General features: G+C 45.2%; 1 protein-coding gene across 3 annotated transcripts in view; it reads left to right on the top strand.

The window, feature by feature from the left end:
* ZFAND3 (zinc finger AN1-type containing 3) overlaps window positions 1–8,628 on the top strand; it is a 304,527-nt gene extending 295,899 nt beyond the window's left edge. For all 3 annotated transcript variants that reach the window (XM_031964925.1, XM_031964924.1, XM_031964929.1), the window contains one exon: window positions 2,710–8,628. In XM_031964925.1, coding sequence (XP_031820785.1) covers window positions 2,710–2,864 — 155 coding nt within the window. In that variant the 3' untranslated portion in view covers window positions 2,865–8,628. The remainder of the gene's footprint in view (window positions 1–2,709) is intronic.
* The last annotated feature ends 7,844 nt before the right edge of the window (window positions 8,629–16,472 follow it).

Below are 16,472 nucleotides of genomic sequence, written 5' to 3'. Positions count from 1 at the left end.
CTGCCTGCCAGTTCTCTGAATTCCTGGGCAGACTGTCAAAGATATGCAGCTAAAGATTATTTTGCTTGTTAGATAGAGTATGCATATTGAGACTGTCGTGCTTCCACAGTGTAATCCTTTAGGATAAAGACAACTGGTATCTAATATCTTCAAGTAATGAACTTATCAGTAAATATACCATATAAACTTATAATCTTCACTTTGCTTTGAAATGAAGTGGGAACTCTTGTTTGTCAAGAGATAAAAATTTCATTTTTTCCCCAAAACCAGTATCTTGTTTGGAGTCAAACACATCACCCTTCTCTCCTGGAATACCAAGTTAATAATGTTTTGGGGCAAAACTGATATCAGAGTTAGCATTGATCACTTCTCTCAATATACAAACTTAGTCCAAGTTTGAAAAACTTAGGTAGGTGGTCTAGGTAAACAGGTAGAGATCAGTCCCAGGTTTTTTTGGGATGTCCCCATGCTGTTTAAAACTTTATTTCCAGCATACATAGAATATTATCTATAAGTTTTTGTGGGGTATTAATATTCATTTGACAACAGTCCCTGTCTTCACTGAGTTCATAATTTAATGAAAGTGAATAGACCCACTTAGATAATGATATAGTGCTTGTTAGAATATGATAAATGTGTAGGAAGAAGAAAAAATACTTAGTTGAGGGGGAAAGTCAGGTCATGGAAAATTTTACAGAAGGAGTAGCATTTGATTATATTAGGAACAGTGCGAACAAAGATAGGACCTGTATTGGGTGAGGAATATATGGAGTAAGGAGATGGTGTCAAGACCAGAGGAGACATGGTTTTGCTTTTTGGCTAGATAGGATACTCAAACTAGAAGAAATATGAGAGAAGGCTATTGAAGTAGGTAACTGCTATAAATAATAACAATAGCTTTTTCTTTTTCAAAATACATGCAAAGATAGTTTCCCACATTCTTGCTTGCAAAATCTTGTGTTCCAAAATTTTCTTCTTCCTTACTTCTTCCCTCCCCTAGACAGCAAGTAATCCAATATAGGTTAGCCATGTGCAATTCTTCTAAATATATTTCTGCGTTTATAATACTGCACAAGAAAAATCAGATCAAAAGGGAGGAAAAATGAGAGACAAAAACAACCAAAAAGGTGAAAATATGATATTGTGATCCACATTTGGTCTCTGGATATAGATGGCCCTCTCTATTACAAGTCTATTGGAATTGGCCTGAATCACCTCATTGTTGAAAAGAGCCAAGGTCCATCACATTTGATCATCACATAATCTTGGTATTGTTGTGTACAGTTTTTACCTGGTTCTGCTCATTTCACTTCGCACCAGTTCATGTAAGTCTCTCCAGATCTCTCTGAAATCCTCCTGCTGGTTGTTTCTTACAGAACAATAATATTACATAATATTCATATACCATAACTTATTCAGCCATTCTCCAATTGATGGGCATCCACTTCATTTCCAGTTTCTAGCTGCTACAAAAAGGCTGCCACAAACATTTTTGCTCTTATGGAAGATGTGGTTTGGAGATACCTAAGCAGTGGGGAGGGGAAATACAAGGTGATTTTAGAGGAAGTTTTTGAAAGGAATGGCTGGAGTGGAGCAAACCATGGTCTAGAAATTTTTACAGTTCCTCATAATCCTTATTGTCTCCAAAGACTATACCTCTTTGGGAACACTGCCAGGAGGTTGAAATAGTGAAGGATATACTCCTGTCCAAAAAACTCCCTAGCTAAGGCTTCCTGGGACTAAACAATTTACTCTTGCCCAGAAAAATGAAAAACTGAGAACTGCAACCCTAGGGGAAACAGATCTTTTCTTTTGTCTTTTGTCTGTCTTTTAATATGAATTGATTCCTTAATGTAGAGGTGGTACTCACCTTTTTCTGGAAGGTGTTTCATCTTTAATAATCTTTTTCAAGTAGCTCCTCTTCCAAACTATCAACAGTCTCTTTCTATGGTGCTAGATTAACTGTCTCTCCCTATTCTTCCTCCTTTCCCATACAAATACAATATATAGGACCATCCTTCCCCTTTGTCTCCCTTGCCCCACCCCCAGGGGATTAATAGGGCTTTTAGTGTCTGCTTTGACTGTAGGTCCCAAGTATGACCATTTCTTCTTGCAAGGTGGTATTTGAGGGCTGTGTGTTCTTTTAAGCAGATGATTAAAGCTATCTTAGCCCTTGGGAATGGTTTTCCCTTCTGTATTTATTTGTAATACTTTTTTCTAGTATTTCAAAATAATCCTTTTTCTTATGAAGCCTCTTACTCAGTTGCAGTTTCATCATTCCCAACATCCCTTAAGCCCTTATTATGTAGGAGGCAAAATGTAATTTGAGCAATTATATAAATATGTGTTTATTCCTCCTCCTCTTCTGCTATCTAGAGATAGCATATCCTATGGTAGGTGGTGTGTCTTGTGATTGATTTTATGTGACTCCCCTGTGTCAGAGAAAATGCTGAGCTGACCTCTGGAGGCACTGAGGTTTGGGGCTTGTACATTTCCCATCTCACTTCAGCGTCACCTTGGGCTCCTAGACCTTCAGAACTCCGATGGGCTTGGACACCCATAAAGGTGAGAGGGCATTGTGAAATCAGATAATTTCAGAAAATCGGACTATGACACACACACTCTCCTGCCCAGTATTCAGGACCAGAGCAGGATTTCCAGGTTGAATAATTCCGTTAATAGCCTGTTTCCAACTCTCCTTCTCTACAGGTTATGTATTTTGTATGTTACACCGCCTCCCTGAGCAGCACGACTGTACGTTTGACCACATGGGCCGCGGCCGCGAGGAAGCCATCCTGAAAATGGTGAAACTGGACCGGAAAGTGGGGAGATCCTGCCAGCGCATTGGGGAGGGCTGCTCCTGAGTGCGAAGCTTGGCAGCCAAACCCTGTTCTTAGTTCACTAATGTTAGCCTTATTTAGGACAGAGTCAGCCAGACACCTTGTACTGGGCACGTTTCAGACTACAGCCAATCCGTTTCCTTTCTTTAGCCAGCCGTCCTGGTACTGTAGTTTAGGGGTTGATGGTGGTTGAAATTGATTTCTGGCTGGTTACGAAGGTGCCTGCTAGCCACTGTATAAAATTAAAACATGAAGAATATTTTTTTTTGAGCATGGCTAGTGGATTTAAAACAAAATAAGCAGATGTCATTGCTGGAGTCAAAACTTATAAAAAGCCTTAAGCTGAAAATGGTCCAGACGGAGACTTTTAAGTAAATAGAGGAATAGAAGCTGGTGTTTAAAACAGTTCCTGAGACGCACATGGCCTTGCCAGAAACTCTGTGTTTAATGTACAGCCTTTTCACCTCTTCACTTGTCCTTAATCCCGGCCCCCAGAAGCCAGGGCTCCTGATTGGCTCCTCATGCCTGGGCTGCTCATGGCTGCTAAGGTGACTGTAGGGCTAGAAGCTGGAGTGGGGGAACTTCCCCCAGGGGAACTCCCAGGAGGCTGGAAAAATGGGGGCAGAGGGAGGAGAGGGTGAAAACTTTTATACCAGACTGAGCATGGAAAATCTGTCTTGACACTTGAAGAGGGAAAAAAAAAAAGAGAGAGAGAGCCTTGCTTTAAATATTAGCCCCCAGACTAGTCTATAAAATACATTTTTCTACCTAGGATCTATAGACTCTCTATCGAACCAGGGAAACTGAAACCTGACTGACTTCTTATTTACAATTTACTAGGTGTGGGTATCTGAGAATTGATTCAGTAAGGCTAAATCACAGCACAGCAGCCATGGGCATGGCTGGGGGCAGGGGAGGTAGGGTGGAAAGGGAGACATATTTCATAGCAAACAGAAGTCAGGGACAGTGTTGAAGAACAATGAAGGAGCAGCAGCTGCTCTCACAGGTTGTCTCTTCATCTTCAAAGTGTTGCCAAGATAGTCATATGGGCTCATCACCTGAATCTATGCAGCCTCCTAGTAGGAGAATACGACATGTTACTTAAGTAACGGGAATTTGGACCTCCTGATAGCAACTCTTGTAGCCAGGGACAATTTGAGCACACTTGCAGGGCCTAAATTGCAAAAGGATCCTGTCACATTTCCTAAGGTGAGCACTGGGAAGTTTCATTGAGTTTCATTGCATAGGCCAAGGCTGGGTGGGATTGGACTAGATGGGCAAAAAGGGAAGCAGGTAATTTTGGCTTGTTTTCCCTGAGTTGCAAGAGAATTATCAACCAGGTACTGTAGCAGAAATGGGGAGGGGAGAAGAGGGAATGGGAATGAGGACTGGGAATGAATGGGTGGAGAGGAAAAAAGAGAGATTAGGATCATCTGGAACTTGAAATATTGAGCAAGGAAAAATGATATAATTTGAAAATCGTTTCAATCTTGTGGACAATAAGAGGCCACTTTGGGTCTCCCTACACTTAGACTATTAAAGTAGTTTACCCCAGCAACTTAGGTTTTAAAAAACAAGAGGCCAGTGATACATTTGCAAATCAACTACAATGAAAGACCTGGGAATTAGAAGGGTTTCTTAATCCAAAGTCTGTGGGAAATAGGAAATAATGCTCTTTCCCCCTCTTCCTTTGAGCCCCCCTCAAAAAAAAATCCACTATAAAAATCTTCAGCCTTAATAATTTTCATAATAACAGTATCAGTTCCTCAGTTGAGAAGGAAGAGACCTGGTTGTGTGGTCCCCACACCTACCATTGTTCTAAAACAGCCTCAGTGCACACTGTCCACTAAGCTAATCTACAAGCAGCATCCTGTTCGTGTCGCTCTGGGGATGCGGGACCTGAGCTCTCCATTGCCTCCCAAGATCCTCCATCCACTGCCCTTTCCTGTGCCCACTCGGTCACTCTTGGGCGCTGCAGGCTTAGGGTGGCACAAGGGAGATGTTGCCTTGGCAAATAGGCCCTAGTGCATTATGGACAATGTTCACTCTATTATTGACAGTCGTCAAGTTGGGTCCGGGGAAAGAGTAGTTCCTCCGAAGTATTTGTTCTATGAAGTTTGTTAAATGTAAGGAAAGCTTAAATTCTTGTAACTTTAAAAGGAAACAAAATTTTATTTAACCCTTTTGTGTTCTAGATTTACTTAACACACGTAGCCTAGAACTCCGTTTTAGTTTAACATTGTGAAAATATTAAAAGAATCTTGTAACTTTATTCCTTTTTTCTCCTCCTGGTTAAAAAAAAAGTACCCATTAAACCAATCAGATTAAAGTTTGAATTCCTCTCTATTTCACCAGTTCTCTGGATGGGCCCCAGGCCTACTAGGGGCCATCTGGGGAACTGCAAATCACAGAACCTATATACCAAGGCAAAGGCTTTTTGTTCTGACGAGAACTTCTTATCTCCTGGTCATCAGTTGCAAAAATGTCCTTTGTAGTAGGTGACCCTAAATTTTCTGTAGGGTGATCTGATCTTGGTAAATTGACTCTCAATGGTGACTTAACATCGCTGACATTTTGTCTCTGTCATCTGAGAGCTCCTTCATTATTCAGAACTGCCCAGATGTCCAGCAGCCCAGACTCTGTGATGGTGGTGGGTGTGGTGGGATGTAGTCTGGTGCCTGTCCCCACCCAAGTTCTGTCTCAAGTTTTATAATGAACTCAGAGAGAGCCCATGTTCTCTACACTGAGTTGGCATAGAAATTTGAAAACACGGAGACTTGTTAGAATTATTTTCACTTGTGAATGATGAGATCTCATTTCCCACTAGATCTCCTAGTCACACAAATACGTTCCTGACTATCTCTGCTGGGTGGGGTCTGGTCCAGAAGACAAAGCAGAAAACACCCAATAAGTTTTCTTAGATCAGTGCTTAACATTCTTTGAGCTGTGAACTCTCTCTGTTCCACCCCCACTGTGGAGGACACCCTTGCTATCTTAGTAGATGGGAAGACTTATATGAGTAATCCCAGGATGCCAGCCCTGGTGGGGGTGATGTGCCCCTGGAGGAGGGGCCTGGGACAGTGGATGTTGATGCCAGCACTGCCTTGGATTCAGACCTGGGAGTGTCCTGCACTACCCAAGTCTCTTCTACAGCCCCAAGTCTCTGCTTTGCAGCATAGGCCGGCAACATCCTCTCCATCCCATTTGGCCTAGTTGAGTGCCCAACCTGAAGTTTTATTTTATGTGGGGCTCTTGCTTTTTTGGGCTTTAGGTAGTGGGAGGAGTAAGTTAGTGAGGGATTCAGCTGCTAAAGTGGGGGGTGGAGGGAAATGATGGGCCGGGGTTTTTTCCTATTATTCTTTCTCACCAACCAAATCTCAGGATTGTGACCTGCCTCTGAGCCAAAACCAACTTTGGGTAATGACATAGAGAAACATGTCATACCCTCTGCACCTTCACCCTCACCCAACTCCTCTGTCTGCATTCACTTCCGTGGCCTACAGCCCTGAGCGCACTCCTGGGGACTCTGGTTGCCCCCATTGACTCAAGCTCATCCGTAGGCCTGGGGAGAAGTCTCCATCTGTGACATTATCTCCATCTGCATCAAGAAGGATTTAGCCTATGGTTCTCCTCTGGATCCCTGTGCTGAGCAACAGGTTTCTGTCTCAGAGAACTATATAGCTCCTTGATTCAAAACTGGTCATGGTAGAGCCATCAACTTAACCGTATCAGCACACCAGACTTCGGATGGGAAATAAAAATCCACACATCAGACATTTGATTAACATCAAAAATGTAAAGACCCCAGTTTCTCCATCCAGAAAGGAGCATAGTGAAACAATCATTTCACAAGACTCGGCAGAATTAGCTTGGCCAAGCTTGCAGTGCAAGTTCGTGACAGATCCAGGACTAGGACCAGGATCAGTTTCCTGGCCCCCGGGCCAGTCTTCTGCCTCATTCTTCACAATATCTTCATTTTAATTTCCTTAACTGTAATCAGCACGATTCCAGAAATCCCTGGGTCCTTGAGACCCCAGGGAGTGGTGAAGTCGGCAGGACTGTCCCTTTTCTATTTGTATCCTAAGTACTTAGCGAGGTGTTTTGCACATAGTAAGGGCTTAATAAATGCTTTTCTGTCAGTCATTCTCTATGCCTTATCTCTATCCTAGTGTAGCCCAGTTAAGAACGCTGTCACAAATCAGTGTATCAGGGATCTGCCTCCCAGCCCCCGAGTGAGGATCATGAGGACTTGGCTTTACATGGGGTGAGAAGGATCAGGGTTTTTACTTAGGGAGAAATTTTTCATTCCTCCTTCCCCATCCCCACCCCTGAAATTAAAATTGCAAAGCATCCTGGAACCCTTGGTAGGTAGGGGTCTTTGAAAGTAGGGCAGGTATTATATTACTGATTCCCCTTTTATACAGGAAATGAGTTCAGAGAGGTCCAGATGTGATCCTCGTCAGAAGTGGCTAATAAGTGTCGCGGTCCCCACCTTCCCTGGGTTTTCATGTCATTGCTCTCTCCTGATTTAAGTCTGGTCCCTAACTAATGTCCACCAGCCTGTCTCATCTTGGGTTCTTGCCTCAAGGCTGAGGTAAGCATGATCAGATGGGGGAAAAGTGCCAGAACCTGAAGACAGGAGAGAATTGGATTCTATTCTACTTTTTAACATTAGATGTGTGACAATGTGCGTGTCATTTAATAACCTTTCTGAGCCTGCTTCTATATCTGTAAAATGGGAATAATAGCACTTAACTCACCAGATTATTGTGAGGGTCAAGTAACATAATGTAAAAAGCACTTTGCAAAGCCTAAAACACTACATAAATGTCAACTTTTACGACTCTCAATGGCGATCTCTGCTCCCAAGGGATCTGTTTTCTCTATGCAGATTCTCTCCAGCCCTCACTTCTCTCCCAAGCCCTAGTCTTGCACCATCTGTCTGACCTCTCTGGCCGAACGCCCCATTGGCCTCTCACACTCAGTGTCCAAAATGGAACTCCTCTTTTCCCCTAAGCTCAACTTCCCGATTTCTTCATTTCTGTCAAGAACATCACTCCTTCCATATTGCTCAGGTTTGCAACATCACCCTTCACCCTCCATCCCACGTATCTGACCAGCTGCCAAATCTTGTCCTTTCTACCTCCACATGTCACACATCTGAGTCCCTCTCAACACGCACAGCCACCACCTCAGTTCAGGCTCAGTTCATCACCTGAACTGCCGAAATTGCCTTTTAAGTGGTCTCTGGGCCTGCGCTCCAAGTCTATCACTTAGCTGCCAAATGGATACTCTCAAAGCACAGGTCCGACTGTGTCACTCCCTTCCTAGTGTCGGTGGCTCCCCACTGTTTCTAGGACAAAATGCAAACTTGACCATTTGGCATTTATAGCCCCATCTAGAGTTATTTCACACGGCAACCCCCTTACTGACTACATTTCAGTCCCACTGGCCAACTCTGCTGTTCCTAGCCGTGACCTGCTGTCTCTGGCCCTGTGCCTGGAATGTTCTCTCCGTTTTAGAATCCCTAGCTTCTCAAGGCCTAGCTCAAGTGCCACCTCCTACAAGAGGCCTTCCTTTTCTGACCCCGCTTCCCCACACTCCCAACTGAAATTGCTCTGTATTTACTTTGTATATATATTTTGTATTATCTGTGTACATGTTGTTTCCTTTCACTAGAATGTAAGCTCCTTGAGGGCAGGGACTGTTTCATTTTTGTCTTTGTATCTCCAGAGCCTAGCACAGGGCCTCTCCCGGAGGCGCTCATAATAAATGTTTGTGGAATGAATGAGTGAGCCACAATTTGAAACCAAGGTCTCCGTGCTGCTTTCCCCTGGGGCAGAAGATGTGATCATCCTAGGCCCTCTGGATCCTTCTCCCGCCCCCAGGGTTACTGGCCAATCTCACCACGTCGGGTGCCCCGGGCCCAGCCCAAACTTCGCAGGGGAAGTACGGGGCTCTTGCCTCAATGGGAGTCAGAGGGGGAAGGGTGGCCAGCCTCCCCCTCCGCCCACCGGACCCGAGAGTCCTCACCTTCCCATCGGACTCTCCCTAACCTGGGTGTGTTAAGTGTAGGGGAGAGTCGCCGCCCCCGACTGGAGGCGCTACAAAATGCGCCTGGGAAAGGGTGCCCACCCCCCTCGTGAACAGGGAGCAAAAGAAAGGTCCTTGCAAAGACCCCTTCTGCTAGTGACGGTTGGGCCCCAACATGAGCAAGTTCTCACCGCTTATATCCCGCTACGACCTTAGCCCAGAGCGTGAAGACTCGCTGACATGCAAAATGTAGGTTCCCATCATCTAGTGCAACTGCTTCTAGTTTTCTACACGTGACAGACTGTTCCCTGCCCCTCCCAGCCCCCCCAAAACCCCCAAACCCCGGCCTCCTACTGCCGCGGGCAAGGGTGGGGGTGACCCAGTCCGGCAGCAGCTATCGCAGAGTGAGCTATTGGCTACCAACAGTGGGACTGCTGGGGGCCCGGGGGATGGGGGGGGGAGGGGGGAGACAGAGGCCCCCGAGAAAGGTCGGGGCCGTATGAAAACTGGCTTCGTTTGCAAGTCGGTCTCAGTGGCGACGGGCCCCTTGCACCGCTTACATCCCCGCGCTCCCGGGCTCTGCCCGCCCCTCCCCCGCTCCTGAGCCCCGGCCAAAGCCGTGCCCACTGCCCTGGCCGGCTCTGCGTGAGATACGCGCCGGGACTGCTGGGGCCGGGGCCGCCCTGCTCAGGGACGCCCGGACTAAGCTGCTCGGCCGTTGCAACGGCGGGTCTGGGGTCGAATGGCTCAGAGCTGCAGGAGGCAGAGAGGGAGGGTCGAGGAAGGGAGGATGGAGCGCTAGATGCTCCGCGGTCTGGCCCCTCCTGCCGGGAGCTTCCAGACCGGCCCCGCTGCCCTCGGCCGAGGCTCAGATGTTCCTGGCGGCGGAGCCATCAGTCTGCCGGAGCTCCCGCGGCCCGGCTAACGAGCACCCCCGCTTCTGCCGGGGGGAAGCTGTGCCAGCCACAAGGCTCGGCGGGCAGACGCGGCCTCCCGCCGCGCGCGCCGTGCTCGGGCAGAGGGCGGCCCGAGACCCGACAGCGCGCGTGCGGCTGAATCCCTTGGAGCAATCAGAGAGGCCGCTGCCTTCTTCTCCCCAGCCGAGCCCGAGGTCCCCGGGCCCCCCTCCCGGCCACGAGCGTGCTCGCAGGCCCGGGGACAGAATCAGAGCTTAATGCGGCCCAGCTCCGGGCTGGGCCCTGGGGGCTCGCGGAAGGGGGAGGTACGGGGACGGGGGCGGGAAAGAGGCAGAAGGGCCGCAGTGAACCAGGCAGCCCGAGCCCTTCTCGGAAACTAATCTGGGAAACCCAGGACCACCGACTCCGCGCTGAAAGAGACCGCTTTCTTTCTTTTTAATGATATTTTTTGTTTGTAGATGACTTAGTGCTATAATGTGTCCCTTCCCCCTCCCTAAGGGCTACTCCCCAAATAAAGAATAAAAAGAGGATGGGGGGGGGGGGGACACTAGCAAAATCATCTAACCCTCTGAGGGTCAGCACGAGACACCCCTCCTTCCTCTGCGGGAGGTGTTTTCTCCTACCCAAGCTCGGTCATCTTAATTTCCTGGGCTTTCAAGTTCCCTAGTTTTGTTCCCACGCCCTTTTACCCAGAAAGAACGTGAGGTCCAGAGCAGAGAAGTCAGGAGGGCGACTGTTAGCAAAAGCCACTTCTACAACTTAACCGAAATTCCAGCTGCTCCATCCCGGGCCAGAAGGCCGAGAGTTTCCTGAGGAATAGTTTGAATCATAAATCAATTACTTTATTTCTGAATATGGGCATTTTTGCCAAGGGCAGGGGGAAGGGCGAAGGTCAGGGGTCTAGGGGAGCACCTGGAGCCTGCAGCGGAGAAGGCCTCGAGCTGAGTCCGCCGCCTCCACCCCTCTCATTTCCGGGGAAGCTCACGCCCTTCTCCGCGGGGTTCCTGGCGGGCAGGTGGGCTCCACGGCAGCCCTGGTGGAAGTCGGCCTCCCTCACTGCCCGGCCCGACGGCGGCCCGACCGGGGCCGCGGGCTCTCCCCCGGACCCTGCCCGGACCCTGCCCGGACTCTCCCCCGGACCCTGCCCGGACTCTCCCCCGGACCCTGCCCGGGCTGGCTGCCGCCTCTCGGGAGGGGGTGGGAGGCAGTGCCAGGGCAACAGCACAGACGTACCCGGGGCTGGCCGCCGCCCCCCCAGCTGCTCGCGGACCCTCCGGGACCGACCCCGCCCCTGTCTGGGAGAAGGGAGAGGAGCTGGCCCAGGGAGTCTCAGCCATTCAAATTACATCCCGGGACGCGCCTCCTATGTTCCGATGATTAAACTGTTAGAAAACAAGACATTTCTCAGACGCTGCGACTGACATCAATTATGTTAACCCATCTGGGCGACGCAGCCATAACTTAAGCCCGGTGATAAAACGCCTTGTTAGGTTTAATGGACCAGGGAAGCCGTTTGTTGGCCAGGCCTCCCTCGGCCTCTCCCTCTTCCCCCAAGCCCTGGGGCTGGGTGAGCATTTAGGGGGCGCTGAGGAGAGAGGGGCGCGGGGCAGCTGGGAGGGCGAGTCCCGAGCCTCCATCTACCAGAAACTGCGAGGAAGGTCGGTCATTTGCTATCCCTGGGGGGGTTTCAGCTCTGCCCCCTCCCCCACATGATTACAGCACCTCCAGGTTTACAAAGTACTTTGCAAAGGAGGGGCGCTCGCCCTAGCCCGGCTGCCTATTGTTTGCAGTCATAGCCCACACGAGCCCCCAGCAATCCTGGGCGGAGGTATTGCCACTATCTCAGTTTTACGGATAAAGAAATTGAGGCACACAGATTAACTGGCTCGCCTAGGATCTTACAGAGAGCTAGTTTAGTGCCTGAGGCTGGATTTGCATTCATGGCTTCTGGATTCTCCTTCTAGGGCTCTTGTTACTTGAGCTAGGAGGAAACTGGGGAGGCCAGTCACAGAACTGGAGCTGAAAGAGATGGCTTCCAGGTCATGTGGTCCCAGCCCTTAATTCTGCAGACAAAGATTTGAGATTGAGAGAAAATTTCTTGCTCAAGGACACCCAGGTAGTAATGTCAGAGCCAGAATTCACGCTCAGGCTTCCTAAATCCCGACCCAGCCATTCTTCCCGTGAATAGTATAATTCACTGGCTCTTCTCCAGGAGGGACCTCAGCCAGAGGCTCTGAGCCCAGGCGCAAGCCTCGGACAATAGACGGGAAGAACAGGGGCCATCACTGGGCTTGCCTAACCTGAGTTTTCTCATCTGTATGTGACTGGTAGCTTATTAGCTGCAATCATAGCCAGATGCAAACCATTTTGAATGCCTCAAGAACTCTAATCAATAAAATGGTTCTCATGAATCCCAGAGGCCCAAGGATAAAACCTAATACCTGTCTCAAGACAGAGGTGATGGATTCAAGGTGCAGGATATAACATTTTAAGCACAATCATTGTGGAGATTTGTTTTGCTTGTCCATGTACATTTGTTACAAGAATTTTTTTTCTTTTCCAGTGGTGGGGGCAAAAGTGAGATGAAGATGAGGGGACACTCAAGGTATCTCCCTTCACCCCAAAAATGAGAACAGAAGGAAGGAGGAAGAGTGGATTCAAGAAAGAGTACTTATGGAAAATAGGAGGGTTTTGTGTTTAATAATAAAACTTTGGGGTCAACCATAAGATTTAGATAATCACCAAAAAAAAAAAAAAAATGCTGTAAAGGTAAGAATAATAGAGAAGTCAGTTGAGAACAATACTGGAAAGGAACTATTAGGGAAAACTTGTTAACATGATCTTTAAAAAGTATGTTTTTAAAATTTTTAAAGTATTTTTATATTTATATAAACTTTGTTTTATAAAATTTTTAAAAATATGTTAAAAACATTTGATCCCCAATTGAACAATGGTTAAAGGATATTAACAGGCAATTTTCTTGATGAAGAAATCAAAATTATTGTCACATGAATTATTGATCAGAGAAATGCAAATAAAAACAATTTTGAAATCTCATTTCACATCTATTAGATTGGTTAAAGTGATAATGACAAATATTGTAAGGGATATGGGAAAATTGGGACATTAATACACTGTTGGTAGAACACACTGATCCAACCATTTTGGAGAGCAATCCGGAATTATGGCCAAAGAGTTATAAAACTATGTGTACCTATCAATACCACTAGTAAGTCTGCTTCCTAAGGTGACCAGGGGAAAAAAAGGAAAAGAACATATTCTAAAATATTTATAATAGCTCTTAGTGGTGGCAAAGAATTGGAAATTAAATTGGGAATGGTTGAGTAAGTTGTGGTATAAAATTGATAGAAAACTATTGCCCTGTAAAAAATGATGAGCAGGTTGATTTTTAGAAAACCATGTAGGGGTATCAAGGTGGATCAGTGGATAGAGCACTAGCCCTGACATCAGGAGGACCTGACTTCAAATCTGACCTCAGACACAACACTTCCTAGCTGTGTGACCCTGGGCAAATCACTTAACCCCAATTACCTGGGGGGTGGGGGGGAGACTTGCATTTTTTCATTGCATGAAATAATGAAGAATGAATGATGCATATACAGTAGACTGTATACACTAAAAGTAATGTTATTTTAAATAATTGTGAACAACCAAGTAATTCTGAGCACCATAAATACTCAGTCAACTATAAAGGAACTACAAAGGGGAAGAAAGAAGAGAGGAGAAAAAAACAGAGACAGAAACAAGAAGTGGAGAGAGAAAAAATGAAAGAGAGAGAGAGAGAGAGAGATTGAGAGAATGAGAGAGAGAGTGAGAGCGAGTGTGTGAGTGTCATGTAAGTCTCTCCAGGCCTCTCTGAAATCATCCTGTTAGTCATTTTTAAAAAAAAATAGTATTCCATAGCGTCCATATACAATTTATTCAGCCATTCTCCAATTGATGGGCATCCACTCAGTTTCCAGTTTCTGGCCACTATAAAGAGGGATCCCACATTTGGGTCCCTTTCCCTCCTTTAAGATCTCTTTGGGATATAAGCCCAATAGAAATATTACTGAGTCAAAAGGTATGCACAGTTTAATAACTTTTTTAGCATGGTACACAATTCCACCAACAATGCATCAGTGTCCCAATTTGCATTTCTCTGATCAATAGTGATTTGGAACACCTTTTCATGTGACTAGAAATAGTTTAAATTTCTTCATGTGATTCTTGTCTGTTTATATCCTTTGACCATTTTTCAATTGGAGAATGGCTTGAATTCTTACTAATTTGAGTCAATTTTAGAAAGGAGGCCTTTATCAGAGCCCTTCAATATAAACCTTTTTAATATAATCAAAATTATCTATTTTATGATTAATAATGAGTTCCAATTCCTCTTTAGCTATAAATTTCTTCCTTCTCCCCAGATCTGAGAGGTAAACTATCCTTTGTTCTTCTAATTTGCTTATAATATCACTGTCCAGATCATGAACCCATTTCAACCATATCTTGGTATGTGGTGTTAGATGTAGCTCAATGCCTAGTTTCTGCCATTCTGGTTTCCAATTTTCCCAGCATTTTTTGTCAAATAGTGAGTCGAGTCCTTATCCCAAAAGTTGGGGTCTTTGGGTTTGCCAAGCACTAGATTACTATAGTCATTGACTATTTTGTCCTGCGAACCTAACCTATTGTACTGATCTACTAGTCTATTTCTTAGCTTTGGTGACCGCTGCTTTATAATACAATTTTAGGTCTGGTACAGCGAGGCCACCTTCATTTGCATTTTTTTTTCATTAATTCCCTTGAAATTCTTGATCTTTTGTTCTTCCAAATAAACTTTGTAATTATTTTTTCTAGATCTGTAAAATAATTTCTTGGGAGTTTAATTGGTATAGCACTAAATAACTACATTAGTTTAGGTAGTATTGTCATTTTTATTATATTTGCTCAGCCTATCTAAGAGCACTTGATATTTTTCCAATTGTTTAGATCTGACTTTATTTGTGTAGAAAGCATTTCGTAATTATGTTCGTGTAGTTCCTGACTTTGCCTTGGCAGGAAGACTCCCAAATATATTATCAATAGTTATTTTATTTATGCTGAGACATTTGGGGTTAAGTGACTCATCCAGGGTCACACAGCTAGGAAGTGTTTAGTGTCTGAGGTCAGATTTGGACTCAGGTCCTCCTGATTTCAGGGCTGGTGCTCTATTCACTTCGACTCCTAGCTGCCCCATCAACAGTCATTTTAAATGGAATTTCTCATTGTATCTCTTGATGCTGGACTTTGTTGGTAATATGTAAAAATGCTAATGACTTATGTGGATTTATTTTGTATCCTGCTATTTTGCTAAAGTTGTATATTATCTCTTTTTAGTTGATTCTCTAAGTATATCACCATATCATCTGCAAAGAGTGATAATTTGGTTTCCTCATTACCTATTCTAATTCCTTTAATCTCTTTCTCAGCCCTTATTGCTAAAGCTAGCATTTCTAATACAATATTGAATAGTAATGGTGATAGTGGGCAACCTTATTTCACCCCTGAGCTTATTACATATGATTTCTTGCTGATAGTTTTAAATAGATTGGAGCCAGGTCTTCTGAGAAGACTTCACTGTGACCAGCCCTTTAGCTTCAACACTGAGCTGTCTGTCTCTCTAGATTATAGTTGTTCTAGGATAAGTTTTTTGTTTGGTCAGCAAATTTATAGGGTCTGCTCTTTTCTATTCTGTTTTGTTTCCTTTTCCCCAAAGGAAAACTAGCCAGTGAAGTTTTTTGGGGAAAAAAAAATCCTAGCTATATTTTGGTTGAATTTGAGGGAGGAAAGAACTTGATCCAAGGAGATCTGAGTGTGTCTCAGGAGGCCAGGAATGGTGGTACTGTAGTCAGAGCTGAGCTCTCTCTGTCCCCACTGGGGTCAGGAAGAAACTCAGGACCAGGATAGCCGAAGTTCAGCTCTATTTGGTGTTTCCCCTCACAGATGTCATCCCTGTCTATTGTAGTTCTTTAGGGGTACTTAGGGACTTCCATAGAAGAGGCAGGCTAGCCATTAATGATAAAGCAGTGGGCCTTTTAAATATATTTATATTTAAAATATAAATTGCATAAGGGCTTGCATCTGAAAGCCCAAGTAAGGTCTAATTTGAGACCCTCATGAACATGGATAGAACAAGGGATAAAAGAGCAGAAATATATCTGAAATGATAATAACTGGGTCACAGCCACCAGAAAGTACATCTTAGACTCAGCCTCTCTGAGAGGCTGTAGAGTCTGTAGAGTCATCTCCAAGTTTTTCAGCAAGAGGAAGAAGGGAATTAGTCATTCTCAAAGAGATTGTTTTCTGGATCTAGCACCCTGTTTTTGAGGGGCTGTTGTCACTCTTCCTGGATGTGGGTGGGGATCCCCAGATTTCACCCTTCAGACTGAAGAACAACTCTTCAGATGGCACAGGAGAAAGCAAAGGTTTTACAAGGATGGAGGTAGGGGCGCGCTGGAGCCAGCTTGCACCAGGTTCTTGAAAATTAATCTTTAAATTCTTAGTGTGAGCATTTGCACCCTGGAAAATCCACAAATGCTACAAATTTGGGCTTGATTTATTGTTTTGGTTGTTTAGATCTAATAAAATGATAAAGAAAATATTAATAATGTACATTAAACTTAAAAGTGTGTCAAGCAGACTC

This window comes from Sarcophilus harrisii, chromosome 4, assembly GCF_902635505.1.
Source record: "Sarcophilus harrisii chromosome 4, mSarHar1.11, whole genome shotgun sequence".
Lineage (NCBI taxonomy): Eukaryota > Metazoa > Chordata > Mammalia > Dasyuromorphia > Dasyuridae > Sarcophilus > Sarcophilus harrisii.
Note: the sequence above shows the minus strand (reverse complement) of the source record. Positions and strands in the feature narration are given on the sequence as shown.